This window comes from Eretmochelys imbricata, chromosome 12, assembly GCF_965152235.1.
Source record: "Eretmochelys imbricata isolate rEreImb1 chromosome 12, rEreImb1.hap1, whole genome shotgun sequence".
Lineage (NCBI taxonomy): Eukaryota > Metazoa > Chordata > Testudines > Cheloniidae > Eretmochelys > Eretmochelys imbricata.
The window spans coordinates 38,053,776-38,076,329 of NC_135583.1; the positions used below are offsets into that span (position 1 = coordinate 38,053,776).

At 45.1% G+C, this 22,554-nt stretch overlaps 1 protein-coding gene across 1 annotated transcript in view; it reads right to left on the reverse strand.

Moving 5' to 3' along the window:
* The window catches only part of SLC7A5 (solute carrier family 7 member 5), a 61,014-nt gene that overhangs the window by 23,724 nt on the left and 14,736 nt on the right, over positions 1–22,554 (reverse strand). The window contains exon 2 of the mRNA XM_077831104.1: positions 10,898–11,023. Within this exon, the coding sequence (XP_077687230.1) occupies positions 10,898–11,023 (126 nt within the window). The remainder of the gene's footprint in view (positions 1–10,897; positions 11,024–22,554) is intronic.

Here is a 22,554-nt window from a genome sequence, read left to right on the forward strand (position 1 = left end):
TGAAACCCGTTCTGAGGTTGAACACACCCACAAGCAGCCTTTCAGGTACAACAGTAAAAAGGCCAAACAATGTGAATGGTTTATTGAGGAAATGCACACAAGCACCAGGATTACCCCAGGAACTGTGTAGAACAGAAACCTCTCAGAGATAGCACTACACAATGGGAACTGTTTGACTCAGGTCACAGCAAAAGAGCTTTCCAGCAAGTGGGAAGAAGATCTAAAAGGGGGACAATGACATCATGATGGTACCTCACTCTCCTCACAACAACACACCTGGAAACACCTGAGGGGCAAGGACTGAACTGGGAAAGTGATGGTCCCAGGTTAGAGGGATTTTTAGCCTGTGTATGAAAGCCAATGGAGCTTGTGCCTTAGGAATCTGCCAGCCTGTTTATCACTCAGGGTGAGAATTTGCTAATTCATTTCCTACCTATCTAGTGTGTTAAATTCAGTCTCCGGTTTTGTTTATTTACCAAGGTAATCTGCCTTGATCTGTTTGCTATCACTTAAAATCTATCTTTTGTAGTTAATAAACTTGCTAATAAACTGTCTAAAACCAGTGTGTAGAAATCATATTTGGGGCAGAAAGCTGTTGCATATCTTCCTCCATATTGAGGGAGGGGACGAATTTCATGAGTTTACACTGTACAGTTCCCTGTGCAGCAGAAGATGATATAATTCTGGGTTTACACTTGGGGTGGGGGAAGGTGCCTTAGCGACAAGGAGATGCCTTAGCTGAGCCTTCCCATGCAGAGCCAATCTCAGCATCTGTGTGAAGCTGCAGCTGGGTGTATCCCTACCTGTGTGTGTGTGCTGGTGAAAGAGCAAGCTTGGAGAGCTTGGCAACTTATCACAGCACCAAAGTGCAAAAGGGAGCCCAGGCTGGCGGGTCAGGTGGGCTCAGTGGTACCCCAGTTCCAAGTGGCACCCCAGGGGCAATGCATCACAAGTGCATCCACATTAAGGCTTTTACCAGTATAACTATCCAGATTTAAAAAAAAAACAAACCAAAACATCTCATCCCTTTCTGTCCCATAATAGTAATACTGGTACAACTTTTAAGTGTAAACCAGGCCCTAGGTGTAGGAATGGACTTTTGCTCTCCTTTTGGATCTGCATTAGAGATGTAAACAGAAAGCTCATAAGAAAATGCTATTTTGCAAAGGGTAATATGGTCACATGTTTTCTTTGCCATAAAATTTTATTGCTGTTCTTAATGTAATGAAAACACTTCACAACAGAAAGAAAAGACAGAGCCAAGGACTGGGGGGGGAATTGCAGACAGACAGGCTATAAAGTCTCCAAAGTTTCCACATTTGAATACGAGACTACAATATTGTTATTTTCCACTGTTTACTGATCATGTAAATATAAAACAGTCGCAGGAAAAATACTAATGAAAAATAGTTAATTAACTCCATTCAGACACAAAATGAAATGTCATGGGAACATACCAACCCTTCTACTTCCCAGACCTCAGAGCCAGCCAAGTTGCTGCAAAAAATATTTCGAACTTGATGTGTACTTTGCTACAATTGACAGCCAAGGATCAAATTCACGGAGCTTGTATCGCTAAGAGTTCATTTTGTCCAAAGAGTACAGTGATTGGTCTAAAAGAAAACAGGGACACACAAAATAGAAATGTATTTCCTTTGGAAATAGGATTTATTGTCACCCACCTACTCAGAATTTAACAGGCTTTGAAAAAAATTACCCATTTTAAAGAGCCAGCACTTTATACAGAAGGCCTATTGATATTAGCCTGCAAGAGATCCAGCGACTAGATGTTGTGCAACCTTGTGTGATACGAGCGTACTTCTGTTACTGGAGAAAGAAGAAAAACAGTCCCCTTGCTGTATTGTTACTGTAGCAGGCTTAGAGCTCTGTGGTGAGATTCAAGGAGAAGTGCTAGCTTTGGGAAGGTGGAAACTAAAATATGAATGGAGGATAAGAAAGGGCACATGAGAGGAATAAGTGAATGTAGCAGACTATCAGTGAGACAGATCACTTGCCTCTTCCATTATGTGGCTGGTGAAAGTAAGTATTAGACAAGGAAGATTTCTCTACCTTGCATTTTGTTAAAGAAAAAACTAAACAAGCAAGAAGCGTAGGTCTCTTCAGTTAGGCCAACTTGTAGATATGGAATGACTGTGAGACTTATCTATTTCAGGGCGAGAGACTCTAAACAAAAGCTGCCTAGAGAAAAAGGCATGTGCAGTTCTACCTCACCACCATGTGAATAAAGAGAGTCTCCTGCCCAAACCCCACCATGAGTTTCAATTGGATAGCTTTATCATCAATTATTTGCACAGTGGTAACAGCCAAAGGTTCCAGTCCTGATTGGGGCCCTATTGTATTGGGTGCTGTATGAATACAAAGGAAGACATAGTCTCTGCCCTAAAGGGCTTATTTGTCCTATTTGATTCTAATTGCGTTACTCTTCACTTTCTGTCCTAAATGTACTTCAGCAAGAGCTGTTAAACGTGCACTGTGTTCCACACCAGAGTGGCCTGCGAAGTGCCTTAGAAATGCAAGATCCCATGGAACTGATCCTGACATGTCTGGGATTTTGCAGGATGTGGGAAGATCAACCCACCAAAAACTGGGACATCCACATTTAACATCTTCCATGCAAACAACATCCCAAAATGTATTTACAGAGATAAATATTACCCAATATACTCTTATATTAGCAAACCTCCATTTTCATGAAAGAACAAACAAACAGTGTTTACAATCCAGTCAACCTCTGACCCCTACACCCTGCCCTGTTTTGCATCTCACAGGCACCTGTTAAAGGGGCAGAAAAAAGGAGCATCCAGCTCCAATGAAGAAGACTTTGCTGGAGGGACTGAGATATAAAACACCCCTCATATGTTGGCAGAAATATTGCTTGTTAACACAAGTATGCACTAATGCTGGAGAGAAAAATGAAGAGGCACAGAGACAAGGAAGAAGGGAGGTTATCAAGTAAGATTGCAAAAGAGACACAGAGTAGAGAGGTGATAAGGAAGATATAGGATGGTTGCTACATGAACAGGGCTAAATTCTACTTTTCAATACAGCGGTATTGTTATTACGATAATAAATAGAAAATAAAAAACAAAGATTTCACTTGGCCCAGGGTAATTGCTGGGAAATTGGAGGAGAGGGTTTGTTTGTGTTTTTTTCCTTCTTCTAAAGGTGATAAAGTTCAGCAAAGCAGGAAAGGGGAGGGAAATATATTTTGCAACGAAGCCTTGAACAATGTTCCTCTAGAGCTGCAGGCACTGAGTTGAAAGGGGAATCAAATCCTCTGAAAAACCAAGGAATTCTGCAAAGACAGCAGTGTCTCCCAAAGGTCAGGCAAGAATTTAAAAGGCCAGGGTGTGTGTGAGTGTGTGTGAATTTGCCAGGACGAAGCTAGGAAGGACAAGCTATAAATATGTTATTGAACAAAAAAGGGGCCTGTATAGCTCCCTGAAAGAAGTTTTTTTTCATAAAACCCAGATTTCAAAATTCTCATCCACTTTTATCTATTCTATGGAAACGCTTTTTATAAGGTTTCAGAGTAACAGCCGTGTTAGTCTGTATTCGCAAAAAGAAAAGGAGTACTTGTGGCACCTTAGAGACTAACCAATTTATTTGAGCATGAGCTTTCGTGAGCTACAGCTCACTTCATCGGATGCATACTGTGGAAACTGCAGAAGACATTATATAAACAGAGACCATGAAACAATACCTCCTCCCACCCCACTCTCCTGATGGTAATAGCTTATCTAAAGTGATCACTCTCCTTACAATAAAAAGAAAAGGAGGACTTGTGGCACCTTAGAGACTAACCAATTTATTTGAGCATAAGCTTTCGTGAGCTACAGCTCACTTCATTGGATGCATACTGTGGAAACTGCAGAAGACATTATATACACAGAGACCATGAAACAATACCTCCTCCCACCCCACTCTCCTGATGGTAATAGCTTATCTAAAGTGATCACTCTCCTTACAATAAAAAGAAAAGGAGTACTTGTGGCACCTTAGAGACTAACCAATTTATTTAAAATAAATTGGTTAGTCTCTAAGGTGCCACAAGTACTCCTTTTCTTTTTGCGAATACAGACTAACACGGCTGTTACTCTGAAACCTCTCCTTACAATGTGTATGATAATCAAGTTGGGCCATTTCCAGCACAAATCCAGGTTTTCTCACCCTCCGCGCCCCCCCCCCCCAACTCACTCTCCTGCTGGTAATAGCCCATCCAAAGTGACCACTCTCTTTACAATGTGTATGATCATCAAGGTGGGCCATTTCCAGCACAAATCCAGGTTTTCTCACCCCCCCCCCACCCTCCTCCCACACAAACAAACTCACTCTCCTGCTGGTAATAGCTCATCCAAACTGACGACTCTCCTTACAATGTGTATGATAATCAAGGTGGGCCATTTCCAGCATAAATCCAAGTTTAACCAGAACGTCTGGGGGGAGGGGGGTTAGGAAAAAACAAGGGGAAATAGGCTACCTTGCATAATGACTTAGCCACTCCCAGTCTCTATTTAAGCCTAAATTAATAGTATCCAATTTGCAAATGAATTCCAATTCAGCAGTTTCTCGCTGGAGTCTGGATTTGAAGTTTTTTTTGTTTTAAGATAGCGACCTTCATGTCTGTAATCGCGTGACCAGAGAGATCATAGAATATCAGGGTTGGAAGGGACCCCTGAAGGTCATCCAGTCCAACCCCCTGCTCGAAGCAGGACCAATTCCCAGTTAAATCATCCCAGCCAGGGCTTTGTCAAGCCTGACCTTAAAAACTTCTAAGGAAGGAGATTCCACCACCTCCCTAGGTAACGCATTCCAGTGTTTCACCACCCTCTTAGTGAAAAAGTTTTTCCTAATATCCAATCTAAACCTCCCCCACTGCAACTTGAGACCATTACTCCTCGTTCTGTCATCTGCTACCATTGAGAACAGTCTAGAGCCATCCTCTTTGGAACCCCCTTTCAGGTAGTTGAAAGCAGCTATCAAATCCCCCCTCATTCTTCTCTTCTGCAGGCTAAACAATCCCAGCTCCCTCAGCCTTTCCTCATAAGTCATGTGTTCCAGACCCCTAATCATTTTTGTTGCCCTTCGCTGGACTCTCTCTAATTTATCCACATCCTTCTTGTAGTGTGGGGCCCAAAACTGGACACAGTACTCCAGATGAGGCCTCACCAATGTCAAATAGAGGGGGACGATCACGTCCCTCAATCTGCTCGCTATGCCCCTACTTATACATCCCAAAATGCCATTGGCCTTCTTGGCAACAAGGGCACACTGCTGACTCATATCCAGCTTCTCGTCCACTGTCACCCCTAGGTCCTTTTCTGCAGAACTGCTGCCTAGCCATTCGGTCACTAGTCTGTAGCTGTGCATTGGATTCTTCCATCCTAAGTGCAGGACCCTGCACTTATCCTTATTGAACCTCATCAGATTTCTTTTGGCCCAATCCTCCAATTTGTCTAGGTCCTTCTGTATCCTATCCCTCCCCTCCAGCGTATCTACCACTCCTCCCAGTTTAGTATCGTCCGCAAATTTGCTGAGAGTGCAATCCACACCATCCTCCAGATCATTTATGAAGATATTGAACAAAACCGGCCCCAGGACCGACCCCTGGGGCACTCCACTTGACACCGGCTGCCAACTAGACATGGAGCCATTGATCACTACCCGTTGAGCCTGACAATCTAGCCAGCTTTCTACCCACCTTATAGTGCGTTCATCCAGCCCATACTTCCTTAACTTGCTGACAAGAATACTGTGGGAGACTGTGTCAAAAGCTTTGCTAAAGTCAAGAAACAATACATCCACTGCTTTCCCTTCATCCACAGAACCAGTAATCTCATCATAAAAGGCGATTAGATTAGTCAGGCATGACCTTCCCTTGGTCATGCCTGACTAATTGAAGTGTTCTCCGACTGGTTTATGAATGTTATAATTCTTGACGTCTGATTTGTGTCCATTTATTCTTTTACGTAGAGACTGTCCAGTTTGACCAATGTCCATGGCAGAGGGGCATTGCTGGCACATGATGGCATATATCACATTGGTGGATGTGCAGGTGAACGAGCCTCTGATGGTGTGGCTGATGTTATTAGGCCCTGTGATGGTGTCCCCTGAATAGATATGTGGGCACAGTTGGCAACGGGCTTTGTTGCAAGGACAGGTTCCTGGGTTAGTGGTTCTGTTGTGTGGTATGTGGTTGTTGGTGAGTCTTTGCTTCAGGTTGGGGGGCTGTCTGTAGGCAAGGACTGGCCTGTCTCCCAAGATTTGTGAGCGTGTTGGGTCATCCTTCAGGATAGGTTGTAGACCCTTAATAATGCGTTGGAGGGGTTTTAGTTGGGGGCTGAAGGTGAGGGTAAGCTTGCTCGCTAATCAAATCTGAGATAAAGCATTTCCCTATCTTTGAGAAAGAGGTAAGTTCACAGGGTAACTATACAAAGAAAAATAAGCAGAATACTTCCTTTGTCTTCTCAAAGAGAAATCTTTTATGCTTTTTAAACTGATTTTTTAAAAAAATTTCAATTGATAGAGAGTTTCGTGCTAGTGTCAACTGATTGCACTGGAGACTAAAATCCTCTGATAATTCAGTAAATTAGCACCAGTGCCGTTTATCCCTCCACTGACCAGCCAACATACCCTCAACCCAGTCCTGGAAAAGCCATCTCTGGGGCGACACGATATTCTGTGCCCCATTTAATCCTTACCTTCTCTGCAAAGACTGCCAATAAACGGGCTGATTACTAACAGTATTACAGTAGTGCCCACTGTGCGCTAGGCACTTTCCATGCACACAAGACGACACAGTCCCGGCCAGGATGAGTTTACAATCTGAGTGCACCAGCAACCCATGAAAGGGGGCAGGTGGGCAAGTGAGATAAAACATACAGCCCGAGCATTTTTACAAATCAGCATCAACTACCCCCAAGTGTGCCTACCTATTATTAGTTGGTCAATTTCTTATAGTCATCACACTAGAAATGGGTCTTGGGGAGGGATATGAAGGACGACACGGGAGTGGTCTTACAGACTAGTCCAGGGAGAATGTTCCATTCAAGAGGGATGATGTAGAGAAAAGTGCACAGACAGTTCTGGGAAGATGACGACAATTACGGGGGTGTTTCTGCCAACGCAGGCTACTAGGAAACAGATGGGAACCCACGAACCAGTTACATAAAGGACACAAAAGAGTCATGGCACAGCAATTCTCAATCACTGCAGATCTTGGCTGGTTTCAACCTGGTAACCTAGAAGTGACAGGCCACATGTCCAGCATCAATGAACAGAGTTGCCTGATTCCCCTCCCGCTGACACACATTATACCTCTGCCAAAAAAATCCATTTGATTTTCGATTCTCCAGCAAGCAGGCAAACTGTACACAAGCACCGGGAACAAAAAGCTGGGCACCTGGTTGAACAGTAACTCTCTGTACTGCCATTGGAATTGGATGCCTGGCTCCTTGCTCCCTGTAGCATGGTTCGAGTGTACTGCAGAAGCTACATGCTCAGCTTCTTTGGGAAAAGGAGCCCCGCACTTCTCTTCCAGTAGTCAGTTGTGAGCAACATGGCTGTGCTACAGGCCCTGGGAAAGCTCTGGTCCCATCTGCTCACCCTCTGGTTTGCTTTCAGCCATCAATAGAGGGCACAATCTGATCAGTTACAATTGTCCGTCTATGTTCGTGAAGACCTGCAGGAGCCAGAATTGTAAGGGGGTATCCCATTTCTGTCCTGCATACCTCATGGATGCTGAATACACAGACTGGTGGACGATTGTCAATAGACAACTGGGGCAGCTCAGGCCTCCGCACAAAGCCTGCAGTTCACACTTACCACTGCAATGTGCAGTGTGTGACCGACAGCCAACAGCAAACAAAGATAAGGGCTTTGATTAGTTCTTGATGAATGAACATGATGACCCTGTTGGAAACTGTCTTGGCTGCCGAAGGAGTGGTGTGCTCAGGTCACCATTGGGACAGATATTGCAATCTTATGCACTATCTTCTCTGTAACGCTTTTACCTTACAAATAAATGTATTTTGCTTTGTGGAGGCTGGTTGGTAGGTGGTGTACACTGCTGTGAGCCCTGGAGAAAGGATAACCACAGGTGCTGGACCCTGATAGGGAAATCACAGAGAGGAGCAAAGGGACTGCAAGCCTAAATTCCCGGTCTGGAGCAGGAGAGATGTCTCTGCCCGAGAGAGGTGACGACTGGGAGCCTGAAACCAATAAATGTTCCTGCACACATGCTAAAAGATCACCAGGTATCACCCATCAATCTTATGGAGTCCTAGTAGGCCCTGAGTCAGTTTAAAGTCAGCCTTTTTATGCCAACAGCCCTTAGGTTGTCTGTTGGTCTCTGGAAAACCCAGTTTGAAACAGTATAGGGAAGTCTTCTCAGGGCGTGGTACCTCTCTGGGGGTGTTACAACCCCAGCGATTTGCCACAGCCTCTGCAAAGAACTAAACACAGTGGACGGCAATTAAGGCAAATCACTGGGGTTGTAAACACCCCCAGAGAGGTACCACGCCCTGAGAAGGTTTCCCTATACTGGTTCAAACCGGATTTTCCAGAGACCAACAGACAACCTAAGGGCTGTTGGCATAAAAAGGCTGACTTTAAACTGACTCAGGGCCTTCCTTCTGACCCAGCAAATGGACAGGACCAGCTGTCCAACGGGGGGGACACCAACCCTGGCGGAAGTGTTTGAAAGACTTTGGCCTACTAGGACTCCATAAGATCGATGGGTGACACCTGGTGAGCTTTTAGCATGCATGCAGAAACATTTATTGTTTTTTGTATGTCTTCTCTGTAATGCTTTTACCTTACAAATAAATGTATTTTGCTTTGTGGAGGCTGGTTGGTAGGTGGTGTACACTGCTGTGAGCCCTGGAGAAAGATAACCACAGGTGCTAGACCCCGATAGGGAAATCACAGAGGGGTGTAAAGGGACTGCAAGCCTAAATTCCCGGTCTGGAGCGGGAGAGATGTCTCTGCCCGAGAGAGGTGACAACTGGGAGCCTGAAACCTTAAGTGGATGTCCTTGCAGAAGGCAAGGAGGGGTTCAAAGGTATAGTTAACCTGAAACTGTGAGAGTTAAAGAGCCCATTTAAGGGAATTTCTGTTCTCTCAAGAGCTAAACATGGGCAATAGCAGACTCCACACAAACACTGGGGTGGTTTTAAATATTCAAATATATATTTTTAAAAGTCTTGGTGACAGAAAGTTGGCACTTGGTGCAACAATGACTGACAGCAGGTCCCTGCTCAGACAGGAGTGCCCATTTTGCATACAAGTTGTAAATTAACCAGGATTTTCTATTCCTTTTATTCCAATAAAGTCTCTTCTTATCACTTGCATGGAATTAAAGCAGTGGGTCAATTATCCACATGATCACTAGGATCCCTCTCACACCCTGTCTAACATGTCAGGGCTTACAGAAATATTAGTCTCCTTTAGATGTACCAATCTTTTATTATGGAGACTCTCCCCTGGGCTCTCTGATTTCATTCAGAATTACAGCCTTCCCTTTTCATTAAAAGACAACTTTGTGCAGGCAGTGATCAGGTTACCCAATAACATCAGGCTAAAGAGATCAAGATAAGAAGATGGACAGCCTGTTATTTAATAAATGTTATTTGGGCCCTTAGGTTTTGACAAAATTAACCAGGAAACCAAATTAACCAATGGCTGAATTCAGTGGAAGATACCTTGCATGGTGGAATACTTTGTGTACCATTAATATAAATTCTAGCAATCCCTTTACAGATGTAAAATATGGCAGCTTATCCATAAACAAACCCATACACACCCCATCACACACTCACCTGCCTTTATAAAAGGACTTCTGGAAATGTCACTTAAGCTCACAGGAAGAGAACACAAAAAGAAAAGGAGTACTTGTGGCACCTTAGAGACTAACAAATTTATTTGAGCATAAGCTTTCGTGAGCTACAGCTCACCTCATTGAATGCATGCAGTAGAAAAGAGAACAGACTCTTGTAACGCATTTATGATAGCTTTTGAATGCACCTTTGTATAATTTTTTCTGGGGACAAATTCTCTAGAGCAATTCATATTCCTGGACCCATCTGAAGGTCACTTTAGTCTATTATGATTTTTAAAAACACAAAAATATTCTGGAGGGGAGAGCACATTCTGAAAAGCTGTGTAGCTACAATACCCAGCGAGGGAGAGGGGAAGGGGAATTAGACTGGATTATGATATTGCTATTACTATCAATTTATTTTTATTACTGTACTGCCTAGATACATCCTGAAATTTGCGAAACAGCCTTGCAGCCTACAAGCCTGACCCTCAGGACAATGAAAGAAATCCTGAATTTATTTTTAGCATCAGAAAGAGGCTAAACTCAGTCATCAGGATTGAGACAATATGGTGCCTGCAATTTCATGATGTAACAGGGCAAAAATTTTGTTCCACCACTGGCAGAGAATCAACCCCTGATCTTTCCCAAGGTGAGAGGCATAAGTGGCTCCACCGTCAGTTATTTGGCAAGAAAACTGATTCAGTCATATTGAGAACGATGGAGAGGAGGAAATAACCTATCCATATCATCTATAAATCCAGGTGTGAAGGTATCACGGCTTAGCATGTACACTAGGTTGGAGCTGGTGTGTTTATTTTTAAAGACAGTGGAAGGAATTCAGTTAAGGTGGCAACATAGCACGTAATTATTTGTCTCAAAAAAGAGTTTTATGTGCATTACTGATTACATTTATTGACTTAAAAAAAAACAAACCACCAAGATCACACAAGAAATAAGTGGCAGGGCTAGGAGAATCTAGGAGCCTGAACTTCCACTCCCTGGCTCTAACCACCAATCTGCACTCTCTCCCTCAGCAAAAACAGGAGACATACTCACCCTTCCCAAGCTGCACAAAACCAAGGATGATGATCAAAGCAAGAGCCAGCAGTTTCGCCGCAGCAAAAGCATCCTGGACACGGGTAGCAGCTTTCACGCTGTAACAATTCACCGCTGTGAGAAACACTAAAAACAAAGACATAAGGAGAGACAAATCAGTTTCCACTGCAACAAGTCTTTAGAACACAAAACATACCATGGGACTTCCCACCGGCCTTTGCTTTCTGTTAAAATTTAGTAAACACAAATTACTTCAAAAGAAAGAAAGAACGAACAAACGAACGAAAGAACGAACGAAAGAACAGAGCTCACAACTGCATCCATCTTAGGACTTTCCTGCTTTCTAAAGACTTGGTAGAAAATCTCTGTATTGGGGTTGGCAAATTTTTTGGGCTGAGGGCCACATCGGGGAGGCGAAACTGTATGGAGGCCCAGGTAGGGAAGGTTGTGCCTCCCGAAACAGGCTGGCCCCTGCCCCTATCTTCCCCCTCCCACTTCCCGCCCCTTCACTGCCCCCCCTAAGAACCTCCAACCCAACCAACCTCCCTGTTCCTTGACCGCCCCCTCCTGGCATCCCCCGCCCCAACCATCCCCCCACCCCGACCCCCTCCCCGCTCCCTGTCCCCTGACCATCTCCCCCCCCCCAGAATCTCCACCCCATGCAACTGCCCCCCACCCCCTGACAGGCCCCCTGGGATTCCCACGCCTATCCAACCGCCCCCTGCTCCCTGACCGATCCCCCCCCACCCCCCAGAACCTTCACCCCATCCAACTGCTCCCTGACAGGCCCCCCAGGACTCCCATGTCTATCAAACCACTCCCTACTCCCTCCCCCCAATCGCCCTTCCCGAATCTCTGCCCCATCCAACCGCCCCCTGCTCCCTGACTGCCCCCCAAGACCCCTTGCCTCTTATCTTGTCCCTCCCCCCCCCCCGCTTCCTGCCCCCTTACCATGCTGCTCAGAGTGGCAGGACATGCTTATTGGAAAGCCTGGGAGGTGGGCGGGTGCAAGCCTCCCTGCCTGGGAGCTCAAGGGCTGGACAGGACAGTCCCGCGGGACGGATGTGGCCTGCGGGCCGTAGTTTGCCCACCTCTTCTCTATATTATTATTAGAGGTTTCAGAGTAACAGCCGTGTTAGTCTGTATTCGCAAAAAGAAAAGGAGTACTTGTGGCACCTTATGCTCTATTTATGCTCAAATAAATTGGTTAGTCTCTAAGGTGCCACAAGTACTCCTTTTCTTTTTATTATTATTAGAGTATATTATATTAAGTAGTAACCCTATGTTATTTAATGTAGTAGAATCCCTCCATATTATCCACAAAGTCAGAGATCTCTAGTCCCTGAGAATACCTATCTGACACTGGGTCTACATACTCCCTGGAGTATATTTTTCCGTATAGTCAAAGGTTACGGGTGAGGGACTAAAAATAAATATTTAAGATATAGTTGTTTTGGGATGAATCCCTCCCCCGTCCTATTTCTTGTCTTCAGATGGTCTCTACAGATTACAACTCTCTGGAGCAGAGACATGCCCCCTTACATGGGTTGGTGACACATCATAAAAATAGTACTAACAGTAATTACTTAAAAGTACATGGCTTCAATACCTCCTAAACCAACCCCATTACTTCTGTGGTCAAGCCAGCTTACATATAATAACCAAGGAATACAGACTCTGGGAGCTATTTCTAGCGTTAATATATTACCTGTATTACAAGAGCACCCAATTGAAATTGAGGCCACATTGTGCTAGACACTCTGCAAACCCACAGAAAGAAGACAGTCCTTGCCCTGAGGTGTTTAAAGTCTCAGTAAACAAGACAAATACAGAGTGGGAGGGAAAGGGAAAGGAAAAGGAACTTGTGCAAAGTCACAATGCAGCTCAGAGGCAGAGCTGGGAATAGAAATCAGGTCTCCTGACTCCCTGACCCGCAGTGCACGGTCCACGAGATCACACTGCCTCCATTTTGCCACCTTTAATGTCAAAGAAAGTTGCTCACTAACAAAACCTTTTATTTCCTTTTAAGACAGTAAGGGATCACAACAGTTTTCACCCTGTGGTCACTCTCCATGTCCAGCTCCCCCATCCTGCTGGGAAGATGGGGAAGTAGTGCCAGGTGAAACCAGGGTTAACGGTATGCCATATAGTGAGCAGCAGCCCACAGTCTGTTCTATAGAACTCTCCTCTGTTTGAACCCAAATCTAAGCACATCACCTCTCCCCAATGCAGAGACACCCTATGCTTGCCCCAGAGCTTGGATCCAGTACTGCACCCAGCTCCCCCCTGCTGGCTGCAGGCCTAGATCCAAGCAGTCACTGAGTTGTCTCTGGGGCAGCTGATCTTGTTGATGTTTTTCTTGAGCCATGATTTTGCAAGCAGGTTAGTTCTGATCTTCTCACATGTGGGCTGTAATGTATATTTTTTTAGTCTTCAGAAGCCTGATGAGTTTTCTAACAAGACAACAGAGGAGAAAGTCAGCCAAGCGGGGTGGTATATGTTCCAGGATGGGTCAAACTAGACCCCAGGCTACTGGACATCCCAATGCATGGCTGTCACCAGTTTACTTTTTGCAACAGGCATCTGCCTACAAATCACAAAGCAACCCCCATCCCCTATCAAACTCCTGTCAACACAACCTGGACTCACAGGATCCTCAGCCAAACACAGCAACACTTCCCCAAGATATGTAATATACAAGTCATTCATTCACTTCCCAGTTACACCTTTCATGCTGTGGGTAGGACTGGTGTGATTTTGGAGGCTGTGGGACAGAAGAGAGTGAGAACGGGCTACAGATTCACACACACCAGCTTCCCCGGCAGTCTGATCAGAAAGAAAAAGAGAGACAACAAACAAGAGTCGCTGTCAGCACCATGTGACAGTCCTGGTCCGGACTGCACTCGGGTTTTCTCTGTGGAAAGTAGGGGAGGGGCAACATGGTATCAAGCGTGCCCAGCTGACTGTCCTGGAAGGAATTAACGGGGGACGTGCCTGTGCAAAGATAGGGTGGATGGCGGAGAGCCATGCAGTCACACCACCAAGGAGAATTATTATATTCTTCTATCCACAGGCAGGGATGAGACAGTCACATTTTTATCTCTTTCCACTTTGTTCCGATGAAATCAAGGCAACACAGCCTACCATGCACAAAGCCTTCCCCAAGGGTCTGGGAGGGCTAAGGTGGTCCTACCCCTCCAACTCTACATCTTGCCGACCAGCTCTTCTCCTTCCACCCACCCACTGATGGGGTGCAGCAAAGGGTTCTGTTTCAGAGGTGGGGAGAGCTGATTTGCAGATGGGAAACCCCCAAGCCAGGTGGTACTTTCCACAGAATTTTTAAAGAAAGATGTGATTATTCTCTTAAGTATTCCGCCCACCTCCCCCCAGGCTAGTCAGTGACCCCTCTCAGCTCCCTGCACTCAGCCTGGCCAGAGAAATCCACAGGAGCTGGAGTCCAAGAGCACTGAGGGAGCTGAGCCCTAATGTGCTAATATCACTATTGTGGATATTAAGAAAAGATGATCCCTTCTTCAAACAGCTGTTTGTGCAGGGCTGTGAAGAGCCTTACTGAGCCTTCTATCCATAACAGGTCAGAGTTTACATTCCAGGTACAGCAGACATAGCATGGGTGAGATGCTTGTGTGCATTGGAGGGGGTTTTTCATTTTCAAATATTGGTGGGGGGCTCATTTCCTTTTCTTTGGGGGGGGGGTGGAAGGAGGGGGAACATAGGGGCTGAGATCTTGAATAGTATAGTCACCCATGGACTTCTAGCCTGAACACTGAAGTGATTAAAAAGCTGATTTTTCTCCTCTGGCCATTTGAAATAGCCACCCCAGGGAGAGCTGTGCAGAAAGTTTAGGCATGTGGAAACTGCTTAGATTGCACAAATTGCTAGACACATTTGTGCAGGCAGTGACTTAGACGGTGCAATCGGGCATGCCATGCAGAATTTGAACAATGCTGAAAACCTGAACCTCAGCATTGATGTACCCCAACTGGCAGAATCACACCTGAGAAGCCTCCAAACTGTATTCGTTGATATTCTATAAGCCAGCTGGTAGTAACTTTCCTCCACCTACGGACTAACATCCAAAGGTCTCCAAACAGTTAACTAAGCCTCGCAGCCGCCCTATAAGGCAACAAAGAGAGGAAAAGCTGATAATCTAAGTGGGGTAGAGGAGGGAGCAGAAAACACACACATATACACACACTTAGTATTTTGCTTTTAAATGTTCTAATTTGTTAGTTCCTGACTTGCATCTGATGGGGTCTAAACATCTGATAAAGCTTTGCCTTACTCTTCCTGGGAACATCATATTCAGAAGAAATACCCAGTGGAAGGCAAGTTCGGGGAGTTACATGACTACCATGCTTCCAGAGCTGAGAATATCGTCTGTGGTGCTGTGTGAACGTAGGTGTGCTTGCCTAAGGCCGCTCAGTACCTGACTACCGTTTCCTGTACATTTGAGGGTGCAGGGACACACTATGCATGTGTGGATCTGACATAATGGTTAGTGTTGCTCTTAGTGCTTGAATGAATCATCATAGTGAGTGGATTTCCTGGTGACTCAGCACAACTGAGCAAGACGGAACCATGATTGCATCATTCATTCAGACAGTATGAAAAACTCATTGTAGCACACAGCATGGCAAGGATGCTGGTCATTCTAATGCCCAAGCTCTGCCCCCCCAAGGACTGCAACAGAAGCTTGGCAGCAGCTTCAAGGCTGACCCAAATTTGTATAGAGCAGATCACAGCCACCACTGTGCAACTTTCTACCGACGGCCATGGTGAATTTGCCATCACTGGCCTTTTTAAATCAAGACTGGATGTGTTTCTAAAAGCTTTGCTCTAGGAATTATTCCGGGGCAGCTCTCTGGCCTGTGTTATGCAGGAGGTCAGACTAGATTATCACAACAGTCTCTCCTGGCCTGAGGATCTACGAAAGACAACGGGTACTAAAATGAAATGCTCGTTGTTGCAACTCTCTTGACAGTTAGAGGGGTTTCTTTTAAAGCTCCTGTTTCTGGAACCACGTGAATATGTGAGAATTTCAGCGTTCATTTAAAAAAAGAATTCTGGCCCTCATGGTTGTAGAGAAAAGCATGAAAGTGTGACCCAATGTAACCTAAAGGCTCAAAACTAAAAGAACCCAAAACATTTGTATATATCTGGGGTCAGCAACCTCTCAGAAGTGGCGTGCCGAGTCTTCATTTATTCACTCTAATTTAAGGTTTCGCGTGCCAGTAATACGTTTTAACATTTTTGGAAGGTCTCTCACTATAAGTCTATAATATAGAACTAAACTATTGTTGTATGTAAAGTAAATAAGATTTTTAAAATGTTTAAGCAGCTTCATTTAAAATTAAATGAAAATGCAGAGCCCCCCTGGACCGGTGGCCAGGACCCTGGCAGTGTGAGTGCCACTGAAAATCAGCTCGCGTGCCGCCTTTGGCGCGTGTGCCATAGGTTGCCTACCCCTGATATATATCGTAAATTTTAAGCCCAATCTGGTGGTTTGGGGGGACACAACCCATAAGTTTGAATGTTGGGGGTTTACAACACAAACGTTCCATCCTGACCCAGAGCTGCTCCAGGCAGGACCTAAAGTTTCCCCACATGGTTCCGTTCAGGGCGGATGTAGTTCTGCGCTGCATCCTGCATGGGCTGTGCTTTGGCAGACCTGCTTTAATGTTGTCAAGGTTCCTTCCCCACTCTGAACTCTAGGGTACAGATGTGGGGACCTGCATGAAAGACCCCCTAAGCTTATTCTTACCAGCTTTAGGTTAAAGCTTCCCCAAGGCACAGATTTCTTTCTTGCCTTGGGAACCAGGTTAGGTTAAAACCCTGATATGCTGCCACCACCAAGCGATTTAAACAAAGAACAGGGAAAGAGCCCACTTGGAGACATCTTCCCCCAAAATATCCCCCCAAGCCCTACACCCCCTTTCTTGGGGAAGGCTTGATAAAAATCCTCACCAATTTGTACAGGTGAACACAGACCCAAACCCTTGGATCTTAAGAACAATGAAAAATCAATCAGGTTCTTAAAAGAAGAATTTTACTGAAAGAAAAGGTAAAAGAATCCCCTCTGTAAAATCAGGATGGAAAATACTTTACAGGGTAATCCGATTCAAAACATAGAGAATCCCTCTAGGCAAAACCTTAAGTTACAAAAAGACACAAAAACAGGAATACACATTCCCTCCAGCACAGCAAATTTACAAGCCAAAAAACAAAGAAAACCTAAAGCATTTTCTAGCTAGATTACTTACTAACTCTACAGGAATTGGAGAGCTGGCATCCTTGATCTGTTCCCGGCAAAGGTATCTCACAGACAGACAGACAAAAGCCTTTTTCCCCCCCTCCAGATCTGAAAGAATCTCATTGGCCATTGGGTCAGATGCAGCGAGGTTACCTTAGCTTCTTAACCCTTCACAGTTGAAAGGATTTTGCCTCTCGCCAGGCGGGATTTTATAGCACTGTATACAGAAAGGTGGTTACCCTTCCCTTTATATTTATGACAAACGTAGAGGAGAGAGCATAGGATTGGGAATGGAAGGCGCTGTAGCAAGCTGAAAAACCCTTCCCCCCGCGGCAATTAAAACCCATATAACATGGCTCCTTTGTTACATATTGGTCAAGGGAGATAAGACATATCCCCGTCCCTCATTACAACACTACCAAGTGGCCTGACTTGGAGGTGATTCAGCAAAAAAAAGAAGCAGGCAGCACCATCACAGCTCAGCAGGAGCACGGCCAAGAGACAGAGCACTTATCATAGTGTAACGAGTGAACACACAGCATCTACATCAATGTGTTTTCTCAGAAGGGGCACTGTCAAGTTAGCTGTTCTGCAAAATAACTCCCTGCCTGGGTAGCTAAGGCAACCTTAGGGTATGTCTACACTAGGGAAAAAGGTGTGTTTAAACATGATCATTAACACACAATAGCTTCCACCTTTTAAACACACAACTCGGTGGTGAATACTGTGGAGAACCTAGCATTCACCTCAGCTAGCAAATGTGTTAAAATACAACAACTAACCCTGTTTACATGTGGATTTCAAAACATGAGCTAACAAACACCCTTTCTCCCCGAGTGTAGACAGGCTCTTGGAGCGTTAACATTCATTTACTCCTATTCATTTAGCCATTTTGTTTCCTTTGCGACATTCCCTTTGGCCTGCACGCTAAACACTGGTCTCTTTTGTGAAAGTAGAATGAATTATATAGAAATTATAATTCATTAAAGAAATGCTACTTGAAGGGTTTGTTGAAATATAGTTGTCAGGAAGAGAAACATTAAGGAGTGTGAGACAATGGGTCCTCAAACTAATTAACTTAGAGCTCCTACTGAGCTAGGAGTTTGGTAAACGTTAGTATGCAAATAAGATATGTATGTATATTTGTCAGTTTCTGCTTTCTTTTGTCTCTTATGTTAAACTGGCTTTGGCTTAGCTGTATAAATAAGTTATCTTGAGCCTCAGAGAGGGCCTCACATCTGGGTGCATTAGCAAAGCGGTTTGCTAATAAACAGAGTGGTCTGACAAATTATGTGAGTCCTGAATCTGACTTTGACACTTTCTGATCCCTCTGTATCTCTGGTTGCACCCCAACCAGCGAGGTTGTGCTAGAGACTGGAAGGGGCTGCCTAAAAACCCTTCACCTGGTCTTAAACATAAAATGCTGTGGAAGTGTTTGTATTCATCTCATTTTTTAAATTCACCTTAAGTACCACCCGTGATATTGGGCATTAGAGAAATGACTTGCATCAGTTCACAGGGCTAAGAAATCCTACAATCTATGCCAGGCTCACACATTTTATGGGCTGGGGCAAGTCAGTACTTCTGTATGCCTCAGTTTCCTCATCTGTGAAACAGGAATAATAATACTTGCCTACCACACAGGTATGCTGCAAAGTTAATGTATGTAAAGTGCTTTCAGTGTTAGAAGTGCTATTCAAAGCGTTAAAGAATATTGTCTCATCTACTAGAGAGATGGATACATCATAGACCCAAGGGTGTGTCTACACTACAAAAAACGCCACCCCCATGGCAGAATCTCTTAGATCCTGGTCAACTGACTCAGGCTCGGAGGGCTAATGCTACACGGCTAAAGTAGCAATGTAGACATTCCCGCTGGGGCTGGAGCCTGGCCTCGAGGTCCTCCCCCCTCACTGGGTTGCACAGGCTGGGTGGACATGTCCACTTTCTTATTTCTAGCCCCGTAGCACAAGCCCTGCAAGTCAGTTGACCTGGTGGCTCTGAGGCTCACTACTGTGGTGTTTTTTCTGCAGTACAGACATACTAAATAGAACAGCACCTGGGCAAGTTTCACTGAGTCTTGAGGACAAATTTCAGTGATGTTCCATTTCTTAGGAGATCTCAAGTGGAAAGGGACAGGATTCTTTAATGCCTAAAGGTTTATTCCTTTGATCTGAGACACTATGCATTAGAAGCAGGACTCGAGTGGAAAATATTTACCCAGGGAAATTTCCATTCCCTTTAGTTCCCACTCAGCAAGTCCTAAGCTAATCACTCTATCTGAACCAAGGGGAATGGCGGTTGTCCCTCCATTAAACAGAGTCCTAGCTGACCACTGCTTTAATGGGAACAGGTGTAAAGCAGACAAGGTCATTCTGAGAAGGAGAATTTCAGCCCATGTTCAACATACTTAGTGAGCTGATCCATCCTGTCTTGCTGCAAGAGCTTTACAGAACTGGGGTAACAAGAAGCTGCACTGATCTCAAGAGAGGAGACAAAGCAAACTGAAAACATTTTATTGTAAAATCCCCTCAGAGGAGGTTCTGCTCACAAGAATCCATGCACCTCTTCACCCCTTAACATGAGGTTCCTGCATTGTCCCCTCAAGAGATTTTAAGGGCAGCAGATTCCACAATGAACTGGAGGGCAAGAGGCAGAATACCCTAGAGCCCAAGGCTTTCAAGGAGACACAGGGTGATCTTGTGGTTAAGGCATTAGATTGGGAGTCAAGGGCTATGGATTACATTGCCAGTTTTGCTCCAGTCTCCTAGCACGAACTTGGGCAAGTCACTTAATCTGTGCCTCAGTTATCCAGCTGTACAATGGGGATAACACTTTCTTACCTCACATGAGAGACTGAGGACAAATTCATTCATGTGTGCGATACTATAGTGATGGGCCTCCCCTGTCCCCTGAAGCGCTTAGAACTGACCACCACTGGGAACTAGCTTTTATTAACAAATTCCTTTAAATAGATTCCAAAGGGATTTTATTTTAAACAGGATCACCAGCTGACAGCACCATGAATAAATCCCTTCAAAAAAGGGCCTAAAAAGAGTATTACTGTGCTCAGCCAGCACAGGAGAGCCCATATGGACACAGGCTCTGGGTGTTTGTAGAGCAGAGAATCCGTCCGTCTGTCCGTCCAACTTGCAGAGGTGTGGCTCTGCCCAAAGCAAACATGACATTACTTATACTGGCTTGCAGGCAAACGAGGGCAATTGCATCAGAAACACCATGACACAAACACACGGCAGCCACAGTGCCGCACAACACCTTAGGAATGCAGGAGAGTGAAGGAGTCACACCCAAGAAAATTCACAGTAAATTCTAGTGAACTATGGATACTGGATCTGGGACAGAAAGCCAGAGCAGTTAGGACAACCACAAGGGAATACTGTTAAAAAGAAAAACCAACAACACTAACAAGCAAACAGCAAACCAAGAGCCCTTTTTGGCTGTTATACTAACCCTGTACATAGGAATGGGGGGCAGGGGGGAGTGTGTGTGTGGAGATCTGATTTGATCATGTGCCATCACAGAACAGGTGCTGTAAGGGAATGGGGTTTGCTAAATATGTGCACGTGAAGCATAGAGCACTAATGCCCACCTTTCGTGTCAGGAAATCAATGCTCTTTTAAACGTGAATAAAATCTCCAGACCCTGGGCCAGCGTGTAAATATTGTAACTGCATGTAAAACAGATGTGACACAGTTACACAGTGACTCAATTGGAGAGCTGAGAGCGGGAAAAGAAAGTCCAGATTCTCACCAGCCTGCTCTGACTCGTACAGTTTACAGAGACTAGACACTGAGTGCACCAGTCACTGCTGAACTCCAGAAATGATGACTATCTGGTTTACTATATAGGTAACCCAGTATGGAGCTGTAGCAGTGGTTCTCAAATTTTTTTTTTTTTTACTGGTGACCACTTTCACATAGCAAGCCCCCAAGTGCGACTCCCTTTAGAAATTAAAAGCACGTTTTTAAATATTTAACACCATTGTAAATGCTGGAGGCAAAGAAGGGTTTGGGGTGGAGGCTGATAGCTCACGACCCCCCCCACGTAATAGCCTCATAACCCCTTGAGAGGTCCTGACCCCCAGTGTGAGAACTCCTGAGCTATAGGAAGGAAGCCCCCCCAGCTACTTCTTTCCTCCTCACATTTCATTAGCTGTATGAGTCTCAGTTTTTGGACTGTAGTGGTTACCATAATACCCTACATTTACACTGTGCTCAGGAGCCATACATTGCTTTGAAGATGTAAATTAAATGAATCCTACACTTCCATGAGAGGCGGCCAAATATCCCCATTTTAGAGCTACAGAAAGTAACGTCCTGTTCCGTCCCCCTCACCCATCCAGGACCACAGGAACAAGATGTACACATCTGTCAGGTCAGGCAGGGGTACCATACTGTCTCCTTGGGGAGGAAAGGGCCAACTCTGGGTTTATGTGGCGGTGAATTAGGGCAAATCACAGCCTCTCTACCTTAGCTCCCCCATCTGGAACACTACGCAAAGGTGTTGCAAGGATTCACGTTGGAAATGTGCTTTTAGTACTGAGCATTAATTGGAAAGCCACACTTGGTCATACTCATCTGGTGCTTATATTCATCCTTTGCTACAACTGCTCCTGAAACAGTTCCAACCTGTTTACACACAGCCCCATCCTACAGCGTAGGCTGTTCCTCCTGCTGTTCCCAAGTGTTGACTGAGGCCAAAACCGCTTTACTGGAAGGGATGATGCACCCACGTTCCAAAATACGTAGGAGAGATCAGACAAGTTGAACGAGGAGATGAAGAATGAAGCAGCCAACAGGAAACAACCTGGGAATGAAATGGGACCTGACACTTAGAACACAGCCTGGAAAGTGCCATGCTGTAAGCCAGGAGGAAAACAGTTGCTACATGGAAAGGGAGGTTACGTTACCCCACTCCGTTTGGGACAAACAGGGGAGGACATTACCCTGTTAAACACAGGGCATGACGTGGTTTGAACCACAGAGCACTCAGTCGCAGAACTACCCACTGAAGGTAGAACAACCTGCTGTCCCCTGCAGGGCTCGTCTCAGGCCTAGGTACATAGCGACCCACCACATGAAGTTTAATCCCCATGGCAACAAGATGCATCACCCTGCTGAGCCCTCTCCTAGACACAAGAGAAGCTACTCTCTGACCTCCGACACTAGTAGTGTGGTTATACAGTAATGTAACTCCCGCTAGTCTCCAGTGTCTGTTTCTGGTAGCACCTCCAGCACTGCACAACCGAATTGTTTGTAGGGTCTAACACTATGCTGCTAGGGGTAGGAGCATGACACGAGGTTGGTGTAAGAGGAGACAAGACTAGCGATGAAAGCAGACAGCAGGGAAAGAATGGGGAGAACAG